This window comes from Hippichthys cyanospilos, chromosome 5 (genome assembly GCF_059441005.1).
Source record: "Hippichthys cyanospilos isolate Australia breed blue-spotted pipefish chromosome 5, RoL_Hcya_1.0, whole genome shotgun sequence".
Lineage (NCBI taxonomy): Eukaryota > Metazoa > Chordata > Actinopteri > Syngnathiformes > Syngnathidae > Hippichthys > Hippichthys cyanospilos.
The window spans coordinates 13,504,757-13,530,925 of record NC_142373.1 but is presented as its reverse complement, the minus strand read 5'-3'; the positions used below and the strand labels follow the sequence as shown (position 1 = coordinate 13,530,925).

General features: G+C 39.8%; 1 protein-coding gene across 3 annotated transcripts in view; it reads left to right on the top strand.

Moving 5' to 3' along the window:
• The window catches only part of hdac4 (histone deacetylase 4), a 92,219-nt gene that overhangs the window by 34,589 nt on the left and 31,461 nt on the right, over nucleotides 1-26,169 (top strand). Inside the window, exons 1-12 of one of the 3 annotated variants that reach the window (XM_088415327.1) lie at nucleotides 4,187-4,384; nucleotides 5,909-6,000; nucleotides 9,300-9,494; nucleotides 9,569-9,714; nucleotides 10,720-10,873; nucleotides 10,949-11,069; nucleotides 13,350-13,471; nucleotides 21,302-21,430; nucleotides 22,268-22,374; nucleotides 22,453-22,572; nucleotides 23,430-23,634; nucleotides 24,596-24,807. In XM_088415327.1, the coding sequence (XP_088271453.1) occupies nucleotides 5,988-6,000; nucleotides 9,300-9,494; nucleotides 9,569-9,714; nucleotides 10,720-10,873; nucleotides 10,949-11,069; nucleotides 13,350-13,471; nucleotides 21,302-21,430; nucleotides 22,268-22,374; nucleotides 22,453-22,572; nucleotides 23,430-23,634; nucleotides 24,596-24,807 (1,524 nt within the window). In that variant the 5' untranslated portion in view covers nucleotides 4,187-4,384; nucleotides 5,909-5,987. Of the gene's footprint in view, nucleotides 1-4,186; nucleotides 4,385-5,908; nucleotides 6,001-9,299; nucleotides 9,495-9,568; nucleotides 9,715-10,719; nucleotides 10,874-10,948; nucleotides 11,070-13,349; nucleotides 13,472-21,301; nucleotides 21,431-22,267; nucleotides 22,375-22,452; nucleotides 22,573-23,429; nucleotides 23,635-24,595; nucleotides 24,808-26,169 lie in introns of those variants that run through there. The other 2 variants (XM_088415328.1, XM_088415329.1) reach the window with 2 other exon arrangements.

Sequence of the window (26,169 nt, the reverse complement as noted above, 5' to 3'; positions counted from 1 at the left end):
ATTATTTTTGCTGTTGGTGGTAGCACCCCAGCTAATGGGAAGGTCCACTATATTAACAGGCATTTTTTTTTGTACAGCTCTAATGTAAAAGTAAAAGAAAAAAAAACGATTATTATAATCAGCATCAATTATTTATATATTTTTAGGCCCACCCAAATAGAGGGGTCCACTGTATTCTCAGGTGTTTTTTGGAGGGGTGTGGAGCATATAGAAATCTCATTTAAAAAAGAAAAAAAAATACAGAAACTAAAATTATTCACACATTTTTGCTATTTATGGTAGATGATGGGGTCCACTCTCTTCAGGTGTATTTTCTTTATCCTCTGCACAAAGTAAGTGATACGCTTACAATTAATAATAATACACTTTAAATTGTTGTTGATCTTAGTATTTTCATGGCTGTATTAAGTTGTGTACGCCAGGGGTAACAAAGAACGTATTATGATGCAGAAATTATTGTTTTTATTTTCTTGAATTGTGCACTTAATGCGTTAATAAAATAAAATATCCTATGTCATTTCATTTGAACATTTCTGATTGGAACAAATGATGGTCTTTCCATTCATTTCAATGGTGAAAATTGATTTGTGATACACCTGTTTTGAGTCAGTAGTCAGAAAACAAAGTGAAAGTCTTAGGTCAAGGCATCGCTGTAGTTAATATGCTTATAAAAAAGATGATTTCATACTAAATGGATGGGCGGAGCATTCTTGTTTTTCCTCCCCGGAGAAAGACATTTTATTTTTAAATGTCAAGCGAGGCAGCGTGCAAAAAGTGGTGATGCGACCACGGTGCGTGTTTATTATAAATAACCCCAATCTATAATAAATGACTGTCGCTCACGTTTTTGGAGTCCCAGTATGCCATTCTCAGGGGACGCCGATGAAAGAAAGTCCCCCCTCGTTTCCTGTCTCCAAGCTGAGGAAAAAGAAGGAGAGTTGAAGGTGGTTGAAAACAAACGTTGCCGACAACCTTTTTCACACGCGGGGCTAACTTGTAGCTGGCCCGCTGTGTTTGTGTGTACATTATGGGGCTGATGCCAAGCATGATTTATTTAGCAGTTCTGTCTGCCCGGCCGGCTTCCACGCTGCGTATTTCGACATGCCTTGAAATCATTATGCCACATGCATTATTGAACACGCATGCACGCACGTCGGCTGGCTCTCTTGCACGTAACTGCATGAGATATTTATCAGGGATACGCTCACTTAGCGCCTTGTCTGCTTCTCTCGCTGGCTGATGCAAATAAAATATATTTTATTTTCATATAAGTTCAATTTTATATCTTTTAGCATAGGTGCTAGTGATCTCGATAATATCTCTATAATATCTCTATAATAGTGATCTCTATACCTCAATAATGTACCCCATGTGGATTTTTTTTTTCCCAAAAAAACTTTTGACATCTCTGTCTGATATATTCAATTTAAATCTAGGTTTGTAGTGGTATCTGTAGGTTTATTTTTTTCAGCAAATCCAAAGATCGCATAACCTCATCTGTTTTATTGCTGGCTGGTCCATGGGAAAAATGAAATCTCCAATGCAACGTGTATATAAGCTAACAATGGCGTACAACATTTCACCAAGGAGTCACTGTAACACAGTTTAGCACAAGGTTGGTTCATCTTCCAATTATTTGCTCTTATTTTGAAAAGAAAAACATGCTTTTCCAGTCACGGCATTAAAATAATCATAATAATAACAATAATCAACAAATAAATAAGATGCCTTCATGTACCCGGATGGTTATACAATTTACAAATAAATTACTTCATATTCCAATTATGTTGCTTTTAAGATTAACTCAAGTAATCCAAAAGATTTTTTTTTTTTTAAAGAGTTCGGACATTCAATCCCCGGTCCTTATTTTGATCTTTTACAATTTATTTTCAAGTATTTGGTGAAAAGTGTCTGAATGGCCGCTACTAAATGAATTAAGTACTATAGTGATCACTTACTTTATATGAATAAGTACTTAGCTAATCAATGAATTTATACATTCATCTATATTGAGTACATTAGAACTAAATACCTAAAATAATTGATTGCGTCAGTAGTTCTTACTAAAAGCAATTCATTTTAATGTTGTCACAGGAACAATACATTTTCTTTTCATATTAAGAACAAATTAATTGTAACATGAAGAACCTCGTTTGTAAATTGTGTAATTGTGACTTCATTATTGTGTTCATTTTCGTACAGAACGAAAACATGATGTTTCGGGATCTTTCTTCTGACTTGCTGAATAAAATACGTCTGGAGATACCACCACTTATTAAGGTCCAAAGTTGATTAAATCAGACCTGGATTTAAATCTTTAAATCAGAAAAAAAATCACCAGAATTTGTTCCACAGTGAAAAACTTAATTTTGGTAAAAACGTACGCATGGATTCAAGACGCATTGGGCCCCAGTGATCTTTGACCATATTACACGCTTCCCAGCGCGCCGGTGTTTACCCTCAGAGTCGGTTTGCTCGTTCCTCCGCTGCGTCGGGTCGTTGCCCTCCCCCGACGGGTGGCGGGCCTCTCTCCTATTCTAAAAATGAAGAGCGGGTTTGTGTACGTACGATTTGGACTCTTATCAGGGTCATGAAGCTTAGGTAAGGTTTTGACGTCAGCCGCGTACATCATCCCGATAACGGGCCCTTTTTATCCGTGCCAGGTGTTTGTGTGTGTTTACCCATCGTAGAAAACCTGACATCTCCGATTCCATGCAGGTCTTCAAAAATAGCAATGAAAACACGGGCGGGCGTGCACTTTGAGCCGAGCGCACACGGACCGGTCAAGTACATCAGTTCGGTCATGATAATGCGCTACCGATTGCCAGGTTTTTTTGTAATGTTAAAACAACAACACCAAAAGTTTTTTCAGAATGTTCATTTGAGTGTGCATTTAGGTATGATGTAAATTAGTGACAACAGGCAACAATGGTATGAAAAATAGTACACAAAGCACCTGGTCCCATCTCAGGTATGGCGATTCTTTTATTGGTGCACCATAGTTACTTTCAGGAGTTACTTTTAGGAGTTACTTTCAGGAGTTACTTTTAGAAAGTGGTCGGGGTGGAGTGTTATCTATGACTACTTCAGAGTTGAGTTTTTCTAAAAGGTACCAGTCTGTTAAAAAAGTAGTATTGAACATCCATGTCATTAAAATAAAAATAAAAATGAAGCCATAGTGTCTGACCGTTGCAAATTAGCATCAAAATGAAGTTGGCGAATTCATTCAAAAAACTTTACATCGGCTCTCTACCTCCTGTGTTAGCAACACAAGTGCACACGTTTGCTATCCAAAAACGGTGGTATAGCACCAGTCCGAAAAAGGATGTTGTGTCCCATTTGACCGGAGACCAGAGAAAACAATGCTCGCAACAGTTGTATCAACGGGCAGTGGAGGAGTAATATACAGTATTTTTGGTTATATTTTGTACAGAATTGTGACATTTGCGGTCAAGGGCTCAAATGCGACTTTAAACTGTACACCGCGAGAAAGAAAAATGCCTCATAATGTTTTCAGCGTGGCATGGTTGTGGCAGCATAAAGCTTTAGGGCTGTTTTTCATTAGTTAACATGGAGGCAAGTCTTTAAACATTTCACATCAGTGTTTGCACAAACTTTCTGCATATGACCAAATAAAAATACAGGAAAGAAGGGCATAACTTTCTCCAGTCTCCAGAGGTAAAAATCGTGATTTAATTGCATTGCATTGGACCTTAAATGATGCCAACCCACTGGGCATCTGCCCTGTATGCCAGATGGCCAGTCCAGCCTTTAGTGTGAGTGTGTGTGTCTTAAAAGAAAGTCACAACGTCAACAGGCCAGGCCTGCCTCTCTCGTCAAGTTATCTTCACAAAAACTGTCTGTACTGTTGCTCAGCTCTGCTCGTGTGTAGGAGGAGCGCTTTGGATCGCCAGAAATCTGTGTGGAATAAGTGACACACAGAAGCGTCCCCAAATAAGACGCAGCGCGGGTCAAATCTTGACAGGCGAAAAAGCAGAAAGTGACTCCCGGAGAAAACACGCCTGGATGCGAAAAGGAGAGAGAGAGGAAGAGAGGTAGAGAGAGAAAGAGAAAGAGGGAGGGAGGGAAGGAGTGAGTGGGAGGGGACCAGGCAGGGATGGGAGGGGAGGGGTGGGGAGTCACGGGGGGAGGGGGGGGGGTGTAGAGCGAAGCAGCCGGAGGGCAGACCCGAGCAAGCGCGTCAGTGAGGGAAAACGGAGACAGGCGAAAGACACCCTCGCTCTTCCCACTTGGAAAACAACATTTGTCTGCTGTGGATTTTTGTGTATATGTGTGTGTAGCTCACTTCAGAGTTACTCTCTTTTTTTTTGTCAATTGGCTAGCACCAAAAGCTCACGCTGCTTGGAAGAAGCGCAACTGATGGGTAAGCTGAAGCTCTTGTTATTGTTACGTATAATTGGAATACTTGCTGAGCCTTCCACGAACCTCCCGGACTTGACCTGTTTTGCCGTGCGCCCGACTCAATGTGGACTCCATCTGCGCTCTTTTTCCTTCTTGTGTTTGTTCGCCGTTGCTGTGCTTGACGGCGGTCGCCTTCTCGCTGGATGAGTTGCGAGTGTGTGTGCGCGGGCGCGCGTGCGTGTGTGTGCAAGCTGGCTCGCTGCGTGGGTGTGCAGGCAGGCAGCCTTGAGTAGTGACAGTGTTTATTGAATGGTCCTGATGTACAGTACAGACTCTCACACAGCGCGCCATTGAAGTGAATGGAACAGATGGCAGGGCTTGCATCTGTGCCCCCCCTCGAAGCTTATTGTGCTAGTGGGTTCATTCCCGTGCGTGTAAAAGTTTAGGCTGATTCATCTGTCAGAGTTGAAGAAAAAGACGTTGACATTTTGTCCCCCGGTGAGTGTTGAGGTCTGTTTCACACTTGTCAGGTTCAGGGTTTGAGTCCCACGGTTTAAATGGGAGGTGTTCAAACTTTTTTTTTTCCTTTTAGAGCTACCTTCACAAAAATAAAATTGAAAACTTGCGAGAAGGTCGATTTTTTTGTTGTTTATTTTAATTGATCAAGCACTCCACATTCGATCAATCATCATCACCAGAAAATTGTAGATTGTAGAGAATTATTGTCCCATTTATAGCACGAAACCACACAGTGAAATTCTTACTCTGGTCACCTCAGCGAACAGAAAACGGCAGCCATGGTGGGTGCCATCATGCTAATCAAAAACTGTTTGATAAATAATAAAGTAAATGCAAATAAAGTACAGGAAATAAGTATCTCAGGGATAACACTTATGAATGTAAGCCCCTTCACTAAACAGAAGCGAATCCCATCTGTAGATTCAATCTAAAATAGGAGCGATCTGTCGTGAGCTCACCATGTTTTTAATCATTTTAATTTTTTTCTTTTTTTTTAATAAAATACCCGCCTATTTTGGATGATCTGTCCTTAACAATGACATAACTCACCCTCACTTGAGTGGCAGCTGTTGTGTTTGTATACAAAATATGTTACTGTCCTTCATTACCTGCCGTAGGCTAAGGGTGAGGCTATGCATGATGGGATTTGTAGTTAGAGAACGGCTCCGAGAATGTATGCCATTCAAACCGACATGATGACCGATTGTAGGCCAAATAAAAACTGTGTCTTATTTGATACAACGCAGAACATTGTAGCAGCTTTCGCTTTTGAAGAATGTTGTGTCGAAAGTAAAGTTTTTTTTTTTTTTTTTTAACAAGAACACACATAGAGATAAACATTGGCGGTAACTCTGACTGGCTTAGTGTTGTTGTATTTGTGCATGTGCATGACCTAAAGATCAGAAAAATGGAGGCACGGACGTTCTTCTGTTTTGATTGAGTTTTTTTTACTGTGATGCCACGCCATTGAGCACTCCTGCTCTACAGTAAATTAAACATATTTATGAGTAGCTCATTTTCTTTTTAGGCTATGCCATGGGCCATTTAACAATGGATAGAGGGCCATAAATGATCCAGGGGCCACAGTTTGGACTCCCCTGCTTTACATGTTTCCTCCAGGTATACCAGCTCATTCCCATTTTAGCTTCTGAGTTCAAACTTGTACCGCTGGGGGCCACACTTAAGATGTTTGACTTTAATTTATCAAGCACACCAAAATCAGCCAATCATTTGCCTATTTGCATGTTTATGTCCTCCTGGGAACCAGCCTATTGATTTGTGTCCATTGTTGTGTCCGTTCTGGCAAGACAGCAAAGTTAACACATGAGACATGGATTGTAAAGGCTAGGATGCCATCTATTGAGAACGTTAGAACTTAGCAGGGTAGCATCAATAAAGTCATGAATTGGAACACGAAGCAATGTATTGCTAAATTGTGATTTTATGACACCATTTGCAAAAACGTTGCATACCTTTATTTGGTTGTGTTTTACACCGATGATGGTACACCATCTGTTTTCTGGAATTGCTGGATGATATACACCTAGAGACACCAATAAAAATATAGAATGTAAAAAATTAGGATTGACGTGACAATTTCGGACATTCCGCGCGTACTGTATTTGTAGTGTCCAAAAGTTGGAGTTTAGTAGCTGTCAAAATGAAGAGATGAATTCACAACGAATCGATTATCAAATTAATCAACTCTGCTGTTGATTGTTCAACTTGAAATTGTTTAAATGTGTCTGATTTCAGCCTTTCATAGTCATTATTCTCTCAATACGACGTCGAGCGCAAACGCATTGGCGCATTCTTATTTCGGAGGCGGGTCAGCTCGACCCAGCCGCTTTCCGCGGAAGGTGACTCTCAATTTCCACTCTTAGGTGAACATGCGTGTTCTTGTGCCTCAAAGCGCTACTTGCACTCGGCGGTTTTGGGTGAGGAGACGCTACTGTATCAGCCACTGAAAAGCTCAGTCAAGCTGTGATTACAGTAAACTCCCCTTTTCCCTTGCCGCCAATTTAACAAGTGGATCGAAGCTGCATTCAGGCTAGGCAATTATTGGAAGAAAGTATCTCGAATGTTTTGATTGATAGTGAAAATCAACACATCCCCTATTGGCATTGAAGATCCATTTTAACTGGGCTGGCAGTGCATTTGCTACCTTTCACTGCCATTGACTGCTTTTTAAGGAAAAAAAAACATTTGAAATGGGCTGGGAGTGAATGAGTTTATAGTAGGGCTGCACTATTATGGCCAAAATAATAATCACAACTTTTTTGGTCAATATTGAAATCATAATCATTAATCACGATTATTCATCATGTCTATTTATTGGCCTTTTTTTAAACAAGCAGTATATGAGTTAGGCGTTAAGGCTTGATACTCACAAATAATAGCTGTGAAGTGTGATAAATAAAGTTACATGCTGAGTGCAAACCAATTAAAAATTGAAGCCTAAGCCTACTTAGAACCAAGCACATTGTTTACGTTTAACCACATTTTAATCAATTAGCAGTCAAACTGTCAATTTTTAAACCAAATTTATTCCAGTTTTTTTGCCAATTTTTCAAAATGGGTCTCAATTGACAGCCGGCACGGTATATATTAGGAATCGGGTGAGAAACTCAACACCATTTCACACTGTTAAATAATATATTAGGGTGAGAAAAGCATAAGCTGTGGGAAACATTGGGTAAGTACAAACGTAATTGCTTACTTTAATGCTTGTACTATCGCAACATTTGCTCATACAAGTTAATAGTACTATTGCAACTTTTACTTTGAGTAGTAAAGGACTAATAAAAAATAATTTAATTAAAGTAATTGATTAGTTGATTGGTACCTCGTTAGTCAATTACTCTTTGTATATTCTTAGGTGCATTGAGAGGTGTGTGCAGCTCACATTAGGATCACCACTATCAACATGCGTAAACAGAAAGAAAGCTTTTTTTCGGAAAACAAAATGCTTGATGTGATGGAGAAAATCAGATTAGCTTTGTTTAGCGTGCCTAAAATGTGTTTGAAATAACCGTCAGATGCAACTCAACTAAAATTTCTTTCCCCAGCGTAGTCAATCAGGGTCATATTTTACTGTAGAGACTTCGATAATCTGGCTTTTGTTGGCTTTAGACGAAGTAGCTATGTACGTCATTTAAATCTAATTATCTTGATGAAATGATCTTGTTTCCATTTAAACTTGGGGACCACCCAAAAAAATACAGTATCGAAATCCAAACACGGCCTTTGGAATTGAAGCAGACCACTGATGCGGCAGCCTGTCTCGTCCCGCCACACCCTTTCTTCTCTCCTCGCCGTCCTGTTGATGGGGTGTCAAATTTCCTCTCTCCCTGACACGCTGCCCGGTGCCAACCATGTCACTGATTTCCTCCGCCAGTTACTGCAAGACCATTCGTCAGCTCATTGGTCGCTGCGTCGCTCAGGAAGGCCTGGATAGGTCAGACATGCTCGCCAATGTATTGAGGTGTGGCAGCAGACGCCTCATATATATATATATATATATATATATATATATATATATATATATATATATATATATATATATATATATATATATATATATATATTGTAACAAATAAACAATATGCGCTTGATTTATTTGATTGATGTCGGTGTGATTGATACACTGAGGTCAAACATTTGAAAATGGCCCTTGCATCCTTTGTTTTTGAGTTAAGTAGCCCTTGGAGAAAAAAGTTTGAACGCCACAAACAATTTGCCTGGCAACCTTGCCATTACCATGACGACCATCAGATTATGCCTTGTTTAACATTTAACCACTTGAAGTGTTCTTTACTGCTACTTAGACAGGCAGCTTGTTAATAGCACTTCACGACTGTACAGTACAAATCTGCATCGGGCTGAAAAGTGAAAGACACGCACGCACACGCTGACAGTAAGCCTGTATGCGTGTTCGCAAATCTCCGGCGCTCAACTCATGTAGCAACGGGATTTTTTTTTGCTCTGGGCTGCCATATTTCATCCCCGTTCTCCCCATTGGTCCTCGCTGGCTGAGAAAATGAATGGGAGCGCGTGTGTTTACAGTACACAGCTGTCAGGTCGAAAGGGCGTGTTAGCGATTGCGCACACAAGATGATATCGGCGTGTCTTCATTACTGCCGTGATTTATTTTTAGACTTTTTTTTGGCCGATAATGCGCTTACACAATGTGAGCAACTCTGTTCCAGGCAACCTTAAGTTTGAATCTGCCATGATGCCTTTTGAAAAGTGGAGTAAGAAGTGTTTTTTTAGACAATTTTGCTCAATTAAAAAAACGAAAAAAAAATCCGAATGTCTGCTTTTTATTGAATTTTACCGCTTCAGATCCTGCAAATAGTTTCCATCGGGTTTTAGAGCTCTTTTTCTTTTCTCGTCTTTTTGTCTTGCGTGTGGTCTAGTTGATGTGAGCGCGGCAGCACTGCCCACGCAGGTGCCCCCCGCCACCAGCGCCATTCTCCCTATGGACCTGCGCATGGTTGACCATCAGCACCACCAACAGCCCCCGTATGGATTACTCCCCCAGCCACACCCTGCTCCGCCCACTTCCGCTGTTTGCCCCGCCTCCCACGAGCCCAGCAACGGGCCCGTCATCAGTAAGTCGCCTTGAGGACTCGGTTCATGTGCGGTCAGAGTCTAGCTTTTTTTTTTTTTTTTGCTTTCTCTGCAGGCCATCAAGAGCAGCAGCTGCAGCAGGAGCTGGTGGCTCTCAAACACAAGCAGCAGCTCCAGAGGCAGTTGCTGATTGCTGAGTTTCAACGGCAGCACGAACAGCTGTCCAGACAACATGAAGCCCAGCTACATGATCATATCCAGGTGAGCCTTTCTTCCACAAGTAAATGTGCCCCGTCGTTTATGGTGCGGTTATCTAGCTATTATTTCCTCCCCGAGAGCCAGCGTAGTCATTTTTGACCACTGTCACGGAAAATTTGTTGTTGCTCTGTATCAGGGGTGTCCAAAACTTTTTCCTCAGAGAGCCATGTAATGTATGCAATGGCAACTTTGGAATTTTTGGACGTCATTAATCAAGAACATCACCATCAGTCAATCAAGCAAGCACATTATATATATATATATATATATATATATATATATATATATATATATATATATATATATATATATATATATATATATATATATATATATATATAAGTTTTTATTACATTTTATTACAATGTTTTTTTTTTTTTTTAAAGATGAACTGATTTCTATATGACAAACAGTTGTTATTTTAAGGATATGTCATGGACCACTAAAAAATGGACGATGGGCCACAAATGTAAAATACCTTAGTAACTAAGGAAGTAGAAAATTTTAGACTCTCCTTCAGCACAACACTTAAAAAATCTATATCTATATAGTTAGCTAGTTAGCTAGCTCTCTCGCTCTCTCTCTCTTATATATATATATATATATATATATATATATATATATATATATATATATATATATATATATATATATATATATATATATATATATACACACACACACACACCTGGGATTGATTGAGGTGGAAAAAAATGTAGCGAATGTCATTATTAGTGTATGACGTGGGCAACTTCAAAATGATGCTGATGATTATTAATATGATTAATTACAGTAATTCATGTTCAATGCATCGAGGGCCTTTCATTCTGTATGAGTTTGGAATAATATTCAACCAGCTATTGGTGAGCTAAATTGTTTCCATTATCTTTTGTAGTGACAGATTGTTCGCCTTTCCTTTGACTTCAATGAACAAAACATAACCCTCGGATCATCATTTTCATTTTCTTGGTCACCTTAGGCACTCTTTTCTTTCTTTCTATCCAACAGCACCAACAGGATTTGATGACGCTGAAACATCAGCAGGAGCTGCTGGAGCATCAGCGGAAGGTGGAGCAGCAGCAGCGCAATGAGCAGCAGTTGGAGAAGCAGCACCGGGAACACAAGCTCCTGCAGCTCAAAAATAAAGAGCGCGGCCAAGAAAGTAAGCAGATAAACATGGAAGCCACATGACAAGCGGAGGAGTGTCTTTTTCAATTTTTCTTCTTCGTGGTCTCAGGTGCGGTGGCCAGCACCGAGGTGAAGATGCGTCTACAGGAGTTTGTCCTGAACAAGAAGAAAGCCTTGGCTCAGCGGAACTTAAACCACTGTCTGTCCAACGATCCACGCTACTGGTACGGGTAAGTGGAAAACGGAGAAGAAAAATGGGAAAAGGAAGAGAACCAATTCAGGTGTTCCCAAGCTCTTTCATCTGAGGGCCACATTGCTTTTCTCTTCTCAATTTGGGGGCCAGGTCAGTTTGTAAGAAAAAGTGTGACAATCTCAGAGATGTCTGAACGTGAACGTTTATTGGTTTCCAGAATGCTACACATAACCAAATGATAAATACTCCTTTCTGGGATCTTGACTGAGATTTTTTTTTTTTGGGGGGGGGGGGGATAAATAGCTGTATTATTGCTGCACTTCACCAAATATGAATACCCCTTTCTGGGATCTATCATGGTTGTGTTTGTGGCGTGATTCAGTGAATACAACCAAAAACCCTGCACTCCGAATCAATCTTTTTCTTACCTAACCATTTCGCGTCAGTCTGTTTGTTTTAGGGATGTGTCCAGGATTTTTTTTTTTTACGTTGAGGTGTCAGATGGGACAGAGACTGCAGAAGTGTGTGATAGAAAGTCACGTTCAACGCATGTGCTAGTCTCTATCTATTCTCTCCTATTGTTTTGGGGGCCGGCTCCAGCCCGCGGACCGTGCTTTGGAATAGACCACTTGAATATAATGAACACAGTTGCAAACGTCTTTGTTTTGAGGCGGCCGCTAAACTATGGTGAGCTGAGTGAAATTGAAAGCGACTGCATTAAAGAGCGTCATGATGCTGGATGTTGAATATGCAAGTGACAAAGATGAGCGACTTTGCTACATTGCGAAGACCCGCCGCGTAGGCGTCTTATGTACTTTGGATGCGCTGTACAAATGTGTCTTAGCTCATGAGGAGAGCCAGTAGCCTTTGCGAATTGTTTTTGATTGATAGCTGACTTTTTTCAACTCATTTTGTGAACACGAGCCGCACCTCTCTTTCATTTCTCAGTTTAAAAAGGTGCAAAAAAAGGAACAAGATTGCACTTTTGTTAGCGCACCGGATTTTCTTTTATCATCCGCTGTGTTTTCCATTTCTCTCTCGTTGTGGAGGAAGTGCACCTTTCTGGCCAATAACGTGCGAGGCGAGTCTCATTTGATTGAGTTCCATTGGACGTCTTTCTCTATTCCACCCACGTTGCTCTTCGTAATGCTACGATTGACCTTGCAGATGGAGACAAGCTTTCTTTGTCGCTGTCACATTTGCAAGCATGAGTTGACAGTGTTCTAGGATGATCAGCAAAAATCTGCATTGATCCTTCTCTTGGAGTTGAGTGTTGCCAAACTCATTCAATCCCAAAGACATATTTCTATGTCCAGAAATTCAATCCCAGGGACAGTACTTATTTGTATTTGTTTCAAGTGTTTGGCTAAAGAAGGGACAAAAAAAGGCTGGTTCTAAATGAAATAAATACTAAAGTAATTGGTATTGGAGTGGAAGGGTAATCAATTGCATTAGGTGGTTAAATATTAAGCTATTCAATTACTTTAGGAATTGATTTTCAGGTATTTAAGTCCTAAAGAACTAAAGTAATTAAGTACAAGTAATCAAATACTAAATAATACTAAATAATCAATTACGCTAGGTAATAAAGTCCTAAAGTGAAAAGTATTTATTTAAGACTTTATTACCTATTGTAATTGGTTAAAGTAATTTATTACTAATGGTAGTTCACTACTTTGATATTCAATTACATTACATAGTTAAGTATGAGATGAGAGTGATGAAGTACAAAGTAATTAATCATTTTAGGTAATAAATGAATACTCACGTAAATGATATCTTTAGGTAGTTCAGCACTAAGATAATCATTTACATCTGGTTGTTAAGTTGTCAGTTAATCAAGTACTTGAGTACATGAAGTACTAAAGCAATTGATTACTTTAGATAATTAAGCACTAGAGTTGGAGCTAGGGTAATTAATTGCTTACAGTATGTAACGAAGTAGTCATGTCATTGATTACTTCAGGTTATTAATTACTAAAGTAATGCATCACTTTAGGTAATAAAGTAATCAAGTAATTAATCACTTTAGATAGTGAAATACTAAAGTAATCAAGTATTTTAGGCATTTAAGTGTTGCATTAACATTAAAATAATTGATTACCCTCAGGTAAAGCAATACTGAGCTAAACTATGACCTTAGATAGTTAAGTACTAAGACAGCCAATTACTTTAGGATAATAACGATTAATGTAATTGATTACCTCAGTTTCGTGATTGAATGACATGAATTGTCAAGATCTTGTACACAGATCTTGTGTCGAACAGATGAAATGGTTTCAGGTTCAGTGATCTCGTAATATTTTTCCCCGTGTAGGAAAACCCAACACAGTTCTCTGGATCAAAGCTCCCCTCCTCAAGCGGTGATGTCAACATACCACCAACACGCCGTGCTGGGCACATATGACTCAAAAGACGACTTCCCACTCCGCAAAACAGGTAATAGCCAGCCTATGCTGAAATGAGATTGTACTTCCTGTTTCCGTCTCTAAAAATCATTGGAAATGTAGAAAGACTGGAGTGAGCTGAGCATTTCTGGCGGCGTGTTTCCAATGTGGGACCGCTTGTTTTTTAAATTTTTTTCTGTCAGGTTTATGAAACAGGTTTTGGGGAAAAAAGTTCTTTCATTCAATGATTGAAGCTGTGTGTTGAAACAAGAAACAGCGAGTAACGCATTCACTCACGCAGTTGACCGGAGGTGCATTCATTGAATACTTATACAGTAGGATATCTCATACTTGTATCATCAATAGTTCCTGATAGATTTTTTTTTCTCATTATCAGTAAGATTGTAGTATCCAGTGTTTTCAATTTTCAGCATTTTAATTGATGAAGCACCTTCACGCGAGTCCTAGCTAGCATACTAGCACGCTATCACAAGCTGATGTGATGTCACAAACGGGCTCACATACATGCACACCACACGCACTTTATACAAGAAATAATCAAAAATATCAAATATTTGATATTTATCCACAATTGTGAGGGAATACATGAAAACTGATTAATAGCTGCGCCGAATTGAATGCATGGTGTTCGCCTCGCTTGAGGTTCATTTATTCACAAAAAGGACATTTAAAACGCAGACGAAATAAAACACCGCTAGCAATAAATTTGAGCTAACAGGAACAAGATGGTGTTCAAGTGAAACTTTAATTGCTTTGTCCTGAGATGATGTGAATGATGTCATTGTTTTGATTGCTTTGACACCCTAATACTTGCCCTCGTAACGCTCTCATTTTGTCAAGGATTTTACAGCCTATTGCCATGTGCTTTTTTTCCAGTAAGGCCGGATGACTAACCACTGTCAAAATTGAGCAAAATAATCGACAACTATCGTAATCCCCCAAATATAAGACGTACCCATGTAGAGGTCCCACCCTTAATTTCAGGGTCAAATTCTGGTATTTTCTATGTTACCGTGTCTTGGATGCACTGCAAAAGAACATGGACACCGCAAACCATTCATAGCAATTGGAATAAATTGAAATGGACGCTCACATTGTCAGCGCCACTAAGAGCTGAATGCCAACGGAGAAAGCAGGAAACATCCAAATTAAAAGCGCACATTTCACAATAAGATAGTAAGTAAACATTACAAACTGAAGCACGTCTTTGTCATTTCTTCATATTTTCTTTATATTTACTGATCAAATGAATCAAGAGAATATTAGTAATTGTTATTATTATTATCAGTAATAGTAATTGTTCAGAGCCAGTGTCGAATTTGAAATGGTTCAAATCCTGTGATTTCAGCCTTGCAACAGTAGTTCATTGATCTTTGTAGCCCTTCATAAAAATAGACTGATTATCTTTTGTGTTTCATCAAATAAGACGATTTAAAAAGACATTTTACTTTGAAAACATCGATAGAACCAAAAACCGAATCAGTTTCAAGTGTGTGTTTGGTACGGCCAACTTTTTTTTTTTTTTTTTTAATTAGCCAATGAGAACACGTGTTTGCGAGAGCTATTTGAGGTTTTAATTTTAGACCGTATATGGCCCAGCCCTTTTTTTCTAGTCATGTTTAGACAGATGCCGACAAAGCTATTCACTTGCACTCATCCACAGACTTGTCCTGCCTCGGGATACTTCCTGCTCTCATGTCTCCTGTCTCGCTATCCGTGTTAAGTGCGGTCGGCATGTGATTCATCTCTCCCCATCAGCAGCTTTTTAAGCAAGTCAGCTCGCTGCTCTGCGTTGCTGCTCTTTTGAATTTCTATGTATTTCATGGTAGACCCGTTCAATAGTTTAAAATGGAATTTACATATGTGATCAGTGGGCCAAATGTGAGTCTTATCTTTTCTTTTTGTTGATTAGGATCTGGCAGCTGTTTTAAAGTATAGGTGTGTCCTATAAATGGTGATTTAGGGATTCGATTTTTTTTTTAATTCAACACTATTTGAGGAAGCTTGATAGTTAATAATTATGTAACGGTACAAGCTAGAGGGCGGAGGTCAACAGCAGCTAACAGCAGCTCGTGTTAGCTGACTTTGTTGTGGGATTATCTTCAATAAAAGAAGCGAGAGACTTAACCACTGAGTCCATCCTTGTTCCCATACTTGTTCTGGTATCAGTCTGAAACAAAATGTGGTATCCCTATGTAAATAAAAATGGCATAATTTCAGTAATTCCTTGGATGAAAGATTAAGAAAAAAAGCCCATATTACTAGTATTGACCTACTGGGAGCTGCACACGCCTCTCACCGCCCTGTCTCAATTCCCACATAGCCGTAGACGAGACCAATCGGGATCAGCACGCCGATTTTAGATTTAATCGGGAAAATATATCCCAAGAAATTATTTGCACTTTTTTTTTTATGCGCAATGGCAGAACATTTACTGTCTTGAAGAGCGGTACGCAACTCGTGCGTCATCAGAGATCGGATCAAATGAATCGTGTTCAACAGGAAGTGAGGAACAGAGGACGCCACAGTTGTACTGACGAGCGCCGCTGTTACGCATGGCACCCCCCCACCCCCCCCACCCGCCCATGGTGACCCATTTTAGTGATGTCCATGTGAATTATAGATATGCTAAGAATTATTTTCTGTCTAGTGAGCTCAGACATGCAGCCAAGTGCAACAGGCGCGCATTGTCCAAAATCTGTGAGAGGCTTTGCTATACTGCCTGTGCGCAAACAGAGAAGCACTTTGAACGCAGTTGCAGGAAGTCCGTTTGGCTTGCCGTCGTTCTCACACTCCCACACATGCACTCACTTTTGACATTTTTGTCAGTCATTGATGCGATGTATTATTCTGGCCTTATTCTCAACAGCTACCCAATACAGTATTATGATTTTTGGATATCCTACAAAATATTCCGTTAAATAATCAGGTTTTCCGATAAAAATGAAAAAAAAATGTTTGCTGCATTTCCACGTTCTTTTCATCAGTGAAATTTTAGCCGAATATCTCTCCATCTGGATCATGACACAAAGTGACATAAAAATCCCTCGCGCACTAATCTGCCTCATAAACTGTCACTTTACCTCATGCTTACACGCACCTTACAAATTCTGCACGGTGCAGGAAAATACGTAAAATGAATACGTAATATTTTGCACTGTGATATTTTGCATTCTCATGTATACAGTTTCTTCCACTTCATCTACTCTATAATATGCTCAGAATGTAAGTCTATTTTTTATTAGTTCTAGTTTTTATCCGGCTTTGATTAGTTTTTTATGTTATCGTTTATTAGTGGTTCATTAACGGAATGATAATTTCATTGTGTAGTATTACTTAATTAGCATAGCTACAATTTGATTTCAGGACATGTCGTGTTGTTTATGTCAGTGTTGTTAAGTTAGCCGTTAGGTCTTCAAAATAAAAGTGTAGCAAGGTATGACGTCCATATGTTATCTGGTAGGAATTTTTATTTTGAAGTTAGCTGCGTGTTTTTGTCATGCCAAGCACAAACGCTTTTTGCTGACGTTAGCTTGACTTCTTCTTGATGTACAATACCCTTGGCAGAAAAAAAATGCCTTGAGCATCGTTTTTTGTTTTTTTTGTTTTTTTTTAACTGAGGGGCTCAAATTACCCGAGGACTCATTTCACACCTAAATAGAACCCTCCGTTTTATTTTTGATAAACACTCATGCCTATTACGATACTGTAATTGAAATTTAGTCACGACACCGGGAGACTACAATTTTTTCAACAATTCAGAGCGTCATAGCTTTCCTTACTATTTTAGCTGTTTGTAATCGTGTGTGATAACAGTTTTTAAAATATGCGCAACGGCCCTCTCATGTATTGCCCTCTTATTGATATTGAAACATTTGTAATGTAAATGAGCAAAAACTGCTGGTTTTTCCTCCCACCCAGCACATTTGTTTACCATAATGGTCTTTGTAAAGGGCCAGTAATGGATGCTGCACATTTGAACGAGGTCAGGTCACAAGAAAGGCCTACTTACTGTAGTTGTCACCATCAGAGGGAAAAATTTCAGCCTTTCGCTGCGCTTTTATTTACCACTTGCACGTGCACCCGCACGGGGCATGGCCACATGCGTTATTGGCGATTTGATTAGAGGTCCAACAATTAATCGACAGCAAATCAAATGCCAAATAAATTATGCATGATAATTGATGCGTCATTCACATACTCTTTTTGATTTGCTCAGAATTTCAGTTTCTGATGTAAAATATTATAATTCAACTTCTGTGATCCTTAATGAGATTTAGGCTGCTTTGAAAAAAAGTTGTTTTATTTTACTTCTTTATTATTTTTTTTACTCAAGAAATGTGTGGCCTTTGTCTGATGTTACAGTCCAAACCAGTTATTTAATGATAATTTATGGTTGCACATTTTTTTGCAGTTAATTTATTTATTTTTTTTAAATAAAAGTAAAAATTTATTTTATTTTAATCTGATTTATTGATTAACCAACAATATAATTGACATATTGGTTCATTTTAAATGCCATGTTTTTGAGTAAATGTAGTGGAAATGTGTGTTTTTTTTATCTGATTTAATCTGAGTTAATCAACAAAACAATTAAAAGATTGCTCAATTATTAAAATAAGTAACAACAACAACAACAACAAAAATCTGTGTCTGATATCACTAATGACTAGGAAATCTCATGCCTCTTTATTCCAGCACTACAAGTGTTCAACTCATGAGTCATCACCCACACTGATACCACAGTATCAACACCACTAGTACTACAAAATTCCCCCACGAAAAATATACCAAACCATTTTAAAGAAAGACTCACTTATTCCAACATTTCCCTTAAAAATTCGTAAAATGAATACAATTGTTCTGTTCTTCTAATTTGTACTGGTAATTTCTAGATACCGATACCAAGTATCAATACCACTAATACTTTCAATACAACTCCCTCCTCCCAAACAGTGATATTATTGAAATAAAAAAAGAAAAAACAGTGATATTATTGAAAAAAAGAAAGAAAATACTTTTGAATATCTTCCCAAGACCCCTCCTACTCAATTGTTTTTGGAGTCATGGAAGCTACCCTACCAAGTCCTAGTGTTCCCATTACAGGACATCATGGCCTTATCTGATGTTGTCTCATATTTTGGAGGGATGCCATTCACTGTGCTGTCATGCTGAGGCAAAATGGACACAGCAGTGAGCAAAAATGAATAGGCAGGATCACAGGAATATAAATGTAGTGGAAAAAGAAAGCCTCATTAAGCACTTTTCTCCTTTAGATGGTGCTCTTGGTTTGAAAATAATAAAATAAATATTTGAGACAAATCTTAACTGTGTAAATCAATTGTCAACATGCTGCCGCTGTTTTCCGGGGATTGGGTTGATGAGATTGGACAAAACTATTGATTCGTGCACATCTCGCGGCTGCTTTTCCTTGAAAACCCTGCTTGACTCCGCTAAGCACAAGCGGGACTCGTTTTTTTTTTTTCCAAAATGAGCGCTCAATATGTTTTCTCTAATAGAAGCAATTAACTCCTTCCTTGTTGAGTTATTAAGGCTCTCATCATGTCATCAAGGCAGGATTATTATTAGGTGTGAGAGTCCTTAAATGTTGTTTTTGTCTGGAGTCCATTTCGATTCTGTTTGCACTGTGTATGTTTTTTCATCTACAAAGGGCATTCGAATGCATCGATCTGCAGGGAAATGTCCTGTGTAGTATGCTTAGTGGTGTCAGTGACATTTTTTAACTCATAATTGCAAAAGTTTCTATAATTTATCGCGATTAAACACATTTTTCAGCGACTATTTTCGATGAAGCGTGTTACAGATACTTGAGTAAAATCTCGGGCTTAACCTAGTTATCAGGTAAAAATATAAAATCATCGATCCTTTAATACAATTCTTTACTATTGAGCAAAATTGCCAAACCTGTTAGTCTTTTTTTTTCAGTTTCTACCCGGAAACAATTCTCAAAAACTTTTACTTGTACTGTATTTTTCTGAGAACGTCGAGTTTCATTTTTCCAACTCATAACTCAAAACCAGAACAATTTTCTACACTCATTGGTGTTGCGAAATAAATTGTATCAGGTCATGTACAAGACGTAAAATTGTTATATATACTTGCATACCTCTAACATCATAAATATGCACTTTTGCTTGGTCATGGTCAAAAATGAGGCCGCACGGTTAATTTTTTATGACTTTTTTTTATTAAAAATGAATACATTGAATTATTATAAATTTCAAAAACTTGCAAATAAATGTGTTCTTAGTGACCAACAGTATGTTTTAAATATAATCGTAGATCTCGTTATAAAATTATATTACATGGGGGGGTGGCACTCCTCCGGAGGTCTGTTATCGCTGGAGGAGGAGTTTGCATTGATGCAATTACCGTAATGCCCCTAAAGCTCCCACGGGCCCATACAAAAATTTACACATACTCCCTTTAAAACACATTCAATTAAACATGCTGATACCTGCAGAAACCCTGTTCAAATCGCACGTCCCTCCTGAAGTGACTTTTTGTACTACCATTGGAGAACCGCTGAATTAGTCGCTGAGCGTGAGGTTCATTCCTTTGAGAAGATTCATCAGTGCCATTCGTAACAAACCTGGACTTGAAATAACGTGGAAAATTCCATATTTGCCTCATGTGTTATTTTTAGAAAAAGTATCGCTGAGATTGAAAAAAAAAATGAAGAGGAAGGAAAGTTATGCCAAGGGCAAGGGAGAGGTGGGGAATTAGCGGCAGAGACGAATGGAGGTGAGTCAAAGCACCCGCGTCAGCAGTAAAAAGCGTGTGGGCCCCGCGCGCCGAGCGAGCGGCTTTCGCTCGCCTTTTGCCCACTCGGCATTAACAGCCGTCAAAGTCACTGCGCCCCGAGACCGACGCAACGGTGGAGGCCAGCGGCTTTCTTGACCTCCCGCTAATCCTCCACTTCTTGTTGTGTCTTGTTTTCTCCTCCCTTCTCCATTTTGTTCCTCTTTTTGCTAAGGATGCACAAATTGAACCTCGATAAAGTTGACTCATTCCTCTCGGATTCACTTTGCCAAAGCATTTTTGCCCTCAGTTTTTTTTTTTTTTGTGGCTTTTATATGTCATTTTATCCATCCATCTATTTCATCCATCTATTTTCGATAGCCACCTATCCTCAGTAGGATGGCTGGTTTGCTGGTGCCTATCCCAGGTGTCTTCGGGCTGTAGGCGGGCAACAACCTTTACTGCTTGCCAGCCAATTGCAGGGCTATCATTTTTTAGTTGACCTCCTTTTAAATCGTTGCTTAAAGCGAACACAGTTTTAAAGTGATCCATTATCTGCTAGCAGATTTTTTAAAGCCTGATGCCGATCATCAAAATGCCAAATATTGCTAATTTGCCAGGCCAATGGTCTGTCTGAAATCTGAGTAAATCCTCCTTACCAGTAGTTGGCGCTACAGTCAACAAAGGGCTTTCTTGTGACTTTGTTGGGAATGATCTGTCATTGTTTTCAGGTGTTATCAGAAATATCGGAGCCTAATGAAAAGCAGATCGAGAAAAAGTAGCATGCGCATATGAGGCAACTCTTTCCGTAAATGTCAATAAGACACAATGCTCCGGGAAGATCTTTAAGGTCAAACGTTTTTTAAGCGGCCCCAGTCAAGTCATTAAGTGAGAGAAGCTTCCGAAGAGAAGAGAAGAAAGCTCCTTCTGTTTGAGAAAAAAAAATGTCAAGACTGGCTTGCATCCACCATTACAACTGTGTATAGTCCAGCTCGCGGAGCCTGAGTTAACCCCCCCCCCCCCCCCCCCCCCCCCCCCAAAAGAAAAAATGATGGGTGTCTAGTGGCTACGATTAATCGCGTCTTTGTTTTGCTTCCAGCCTCGGAACCCAACCTGAAGCTTCGCTCGCGGCTAAAGCAGAAGGTGACCGAGCGCCGCAGCAGCCCTCTCCTTCGCAGGAAAGACGGAGCCGTCCCTACGGCCAAGAAACGCTCCCTGGATATTGCTGGTGAGTGAATTTCTGACTTTCGGTCTTATGAATGGCGATCAAAAGTTGATGCCTAGAAAATGACGGGCCCTTAAAAGCAGAAAAAGAATGTGTTTTTCATTTATGAATTAATTCATTCATTTTTGTTAGTTCCGCCTCTCACCGTGTGGCTGACACACCCCATTTTTGACATCATCGTGTGGGCGTGTATTTGGTATGCATGGGCGGTACTCAATGAGTGATGTAACAAAGTGAGGACCCGCTGAATGGGACATGGCTGGCGCTGAGAGAGCTTTAAGGTGGTTTTTTTTTTTCCTTTGGTGAGGAATTAGCATTTTAACATGTCTAAAATCTCACAAAAGTTTCTATTGCGTTGTAGAGGCCCTTTAAGTTAGTAATGGGATTTTTTTTGCTAAATTTTGCTATACTTTTCGGGAACATTTAAAATGTTTCCATTGTGCTAGCAGTTTATTTTTATTTTTTTTAACCAAGCGCACCATATAGAAATAAAAGATATGTGTTTCACGAGACTTTGTTTTGCCATCACTACTTTAAGTACTGTAAAACATAATTCCCATTTCTTATTTTTTGTTATAAGCCTAAAGAGAGCAGAATAAGTTATTTTTTTAATTTATTTTAATTAATCAGCCAATTTATTGGCAATCCAACCAAATAGCCTCCAAATTAGGCATAGATATTCGCCAAATAGTTGCATTACCTTGTCTGGAATCCCAGCTGGCCTTCTTGGCTAACCTAGTTATGTCATTATATGGGTCGATCTCTATTCCAAATATCCTCATCAGTGGTGGCTCAGTAAAACAACAAAAACTGTTGAAAATTGCTGTGTCTTTCTTCCAGACTCGGCATGCAACAGCGCCCCCGGCTCGGGTCCCAGCTCTCCCAACAACAGCTCCAGTAATATCCCTCACGAGAACGGGCTTCCCATCTCTAGCAGCCCAGGAGAGGTAACGCCATTATGGCATCGCATCTCCATGCGCCAAGACATGTCATGACCACTTGTCCGCGTGCGTGTGTCTGTTCAGACGTCCCTGCTCCAGCGTCTGGTTTCCAGGGACGGCTCCGTCAGCCATCTTTCACTTTATACCTCCCCTTCTCTGCCCAACATTACCTTGGGGCTGCCTGCGACGTGTACCGGAAGCGCTGTAAGTACACCTTTGTACTTTTATCAAATTCAGGCTTCTGGAAAAACGCAGGCAGAGCATAGCCAGGAAAAGCATCAACATCATGAATCTATGAGTTACAGTAATATAGAATACATATACATATACATATATATATATATACATATACATATACATACATATACATATACATACATATACATGTATATACAGAATTACAGTATATACACACGTGTGTGTGTGTGTGGCAAAGGAGATGTGTTCATCATTGATACTGTAGACTTATAATCGGCTTGCGCTGATATTTGGCTTTTAGGCGATTGATGGTAATTGCCTTTGTAAAAATCTAATGGCGCATATAACAGGAATTTAAAACTGTTAACTTCAAATTTTCATTTTCCCTTTATGTATTTTTTATTTATGATGTTATTTAATTATATATATATGTAAATTATATATACATAGCACTTACTATACTATTTTGTTACTAATTTTGTATATACAATCTTGATGTTTTTACCTGGGGTTTTGCAAGCATTAACTAATTATCATAAATACCATTTCGCCTTGCGATCCCAAATCCGAAACGGATTCATGTGGTATGGCGGGGGTCCACTGTAATAGTGTTCACTGATACATGTTTGGGAAGATTTTTTGAAAAATTGAGCATTGAAGGCCTGTTGTGTAGAATAGGATGACATCTTTGAATGTAGTCCACGTAATGAGGGAGCAAAAATTGTGATACTCCCTGCACACACACGCACGTGCGCTCTGAATGTGAACGTGTGAGTATTTCCTCATATTCCTCCCTTTGGTATGTCTGATTTGACTTCCTTTTGTCTGCCTTTGCGTCTGACTTTTTTGGTGGGGGGGGGCAGGCAATATCAGGACATCAAGATGGTGAGAGCCTTCTGGCATTGCAGAAGGGCATTCCTTTGACGCCCCCTTTCCTGCCGGCTTCCCACTTGCCTGCCTACTTGGCATCTTCGGGCCTGGATCGAGACGGGGTGGCAAGCAGCGCGCCTGGCCACGCCCCCCTTCTCAAACACATGGTGCTGTTGGAGCAGAGCCACAGTCCGATGGGTCGGTATTCGGACCTGCCGCGGTTTAACCCTCGACTGTCAATTCAAGCCGCAAACTATGGCGAATCGGCTCCTGCTGCCGCTTTTGCTCATTTGCCAGAACTTCCTTGTTCAAGTTTGTTCTGTGCGCAAGTTCTAGAATTAAAACAAAATGGCTGCTTTCAAGCAAAATATGAGCGTTTTGTATATTTTGGACTTGTTTAATATGGGGCATGGAAAAACGAAGCCTAGGTTAAATTTACACAAAAAAAACGGTATGGTCTGTGTCTGTAGTCTGTGACGTGATGATGACACTTTGAGATTTAGCCGTTATAACTGGTCTCTACCGCCACCTACTGCCTTGAGGTGAAACACAAGTCATAACAGAATTTCTTGTTTGCGAACATAATTTGACCGCCACAGTGGAATGTTGCAAAATTCACAGGAAAATTAATGCAATGAATCCTATTAAAATGCATCTCAAAAATTGTTATTATAATGGTTTTAAATGGTCCAAACACTGGACAATGATTATATTTGTGCACAACATCTCGCACATCCAGCTGCAATCACATAGAAATGTCAGAATCATTGCATTTTGAAACTTTACATGTTTAATCATCTGCAGGAAATTTGAGCTCCCTAGAGTTTTTTTTCCCACTTTTTTTTTATCATAAAAGAAATCTAAAGAAATGTCCATAATTCGTAACATAATGGCACAAGAGTTATTGTTTTTATTTCAATATTGATGTTAATAGTACAGTAGATATGAAATAAAAATGAAAAAAAAAAACAAATTGGTTATACAGTGCACAGTATGTGTTCAAGACTCACGTCACAACTTATGGCATTGCCTTATAAACGAGGATTTAAAAAAAAAATCCAATGCTGAACGCTAAAAAAAATGTCCTATGTCTTTGCGACTCCCAAGGCAATGGAAAATGCCGGCTTCCTAACCGGGCTTGTGCTTTTGTGTTGGGCAGTGGGCCTAAGCGGCCTTGCTCTCCCTTCGCCGTCCATGTCCAAGCTGGCGCGGGGCCATCACCCGCTGGGTCGGACCCAGTCGGCGCCCCTGCCGCAGCAGCAGTGCGCTCAGGCCCAAGCCCTGCAGCAGCTGGTGGTCCAGCAGCAGCACCAGCAGTTTCTGGAGAAGCATAAGCAACAGTTCCAGCATCAGCAACACATCATCAATAAGGTACCACCTCCCTCATCTAAACACAATTTAGCAACAAGTGGTTTCATTCTTCCTATTCATTTGTACTTAATTTGAAAAGAAACATGCACTGTTCATGTCATGGTATTAAATTAGATTGTTGATACTTGCAGAAACACTATTAAAAGTCTCACATAGTCCTTGAATGGCCATCACATCGCCTCATTTTATGTTGCGTCATCCTGCCGTTATCTATAACTGCTTACCCTCCCAAGGGTCGCAGGCTTGCTGGTGCCTATCACAGCTGACTTGGGACAGTAGGCGGGGGACACCTTGAACTGATTGCAAGCCAATCGCAGGACACACAGTGACAAACAACCATTCACGCACCCAATCACACCTAAGGACAATTCAGTATGTCCATGTGGCACCATGTTTCAATTAATTTACTTGTAATGTGAGAAGAAAACCACACTGGTCCTACCAGGGCATTAAAAAAGTTTTATTAGATATACAGATATCAGCAGAAACCCTTTTAAAACCCACAAACGCCTTGAAGTGCCTTCCAGTACCCCAAGGGGAAAACATACCCCTGCTTCATGCTACAATTGATTTGCTCTAAATTTGAAACGAAAACTGTACTGATCCTGTCAGGGCATTAAAAGGCATTCAATTTGATACGCTCATACCTCCAGAAACCCTTTTAAAATGTCACAAGCCCCCTTAAGAGAGATTTGAAATTTTAGAGACTTTAGATGAGAGTTATTACAATTTTTAGTTTTTCATATGTGATCTAAACTGCCACATGATGCGTTTAAGGGCCTCGATTACATGATCCAATGAGTTCACGGTGATGAAAGAAGTAACAAAGACACTGATTTATTCTTCACCATTTCCTAATTACCGTCATGTGAGTGATACCCAAATGGCGAACATGTCCACATCCAAATGTACAGCGGGCAATCAGAAAAGTCTCCTGAGCATTCCTTGTGAGTGTGTGTGTGTGTGTGTGTTGCCTTGGTCGCCATGGCAACTGTTCTCCCGGCGATGCTGCCTCCGTGTATGGCTTCCAGGAAATGTGACTCACCCTAATGATTGTGGGCGTGTGTGCCGCGCTGATGTGCGTATGTACACTATATGCGAGGTGTAAATGAGAGTTGGCCTAGGGACGAGCTTGTTTTGCAGCGATCCGTGGGTGTGTGTGTGTGTGTGTATGCGTGTGTGTGTCTGTGTGTTCGTGGCAGTGAGTCTGAATTATCCGAAGGCTTCATTGACTTGAGTTGTTAAGCCCTCCGCTTCTCAAGTCTGGCCACATAAAGATCCTGGATGCTTTCATGAGTCATTCCTTTGTGCCCTCGCAGTTTTTTTTCCCCCCATTTAACAGCGCTTATAAACGTCGATAGA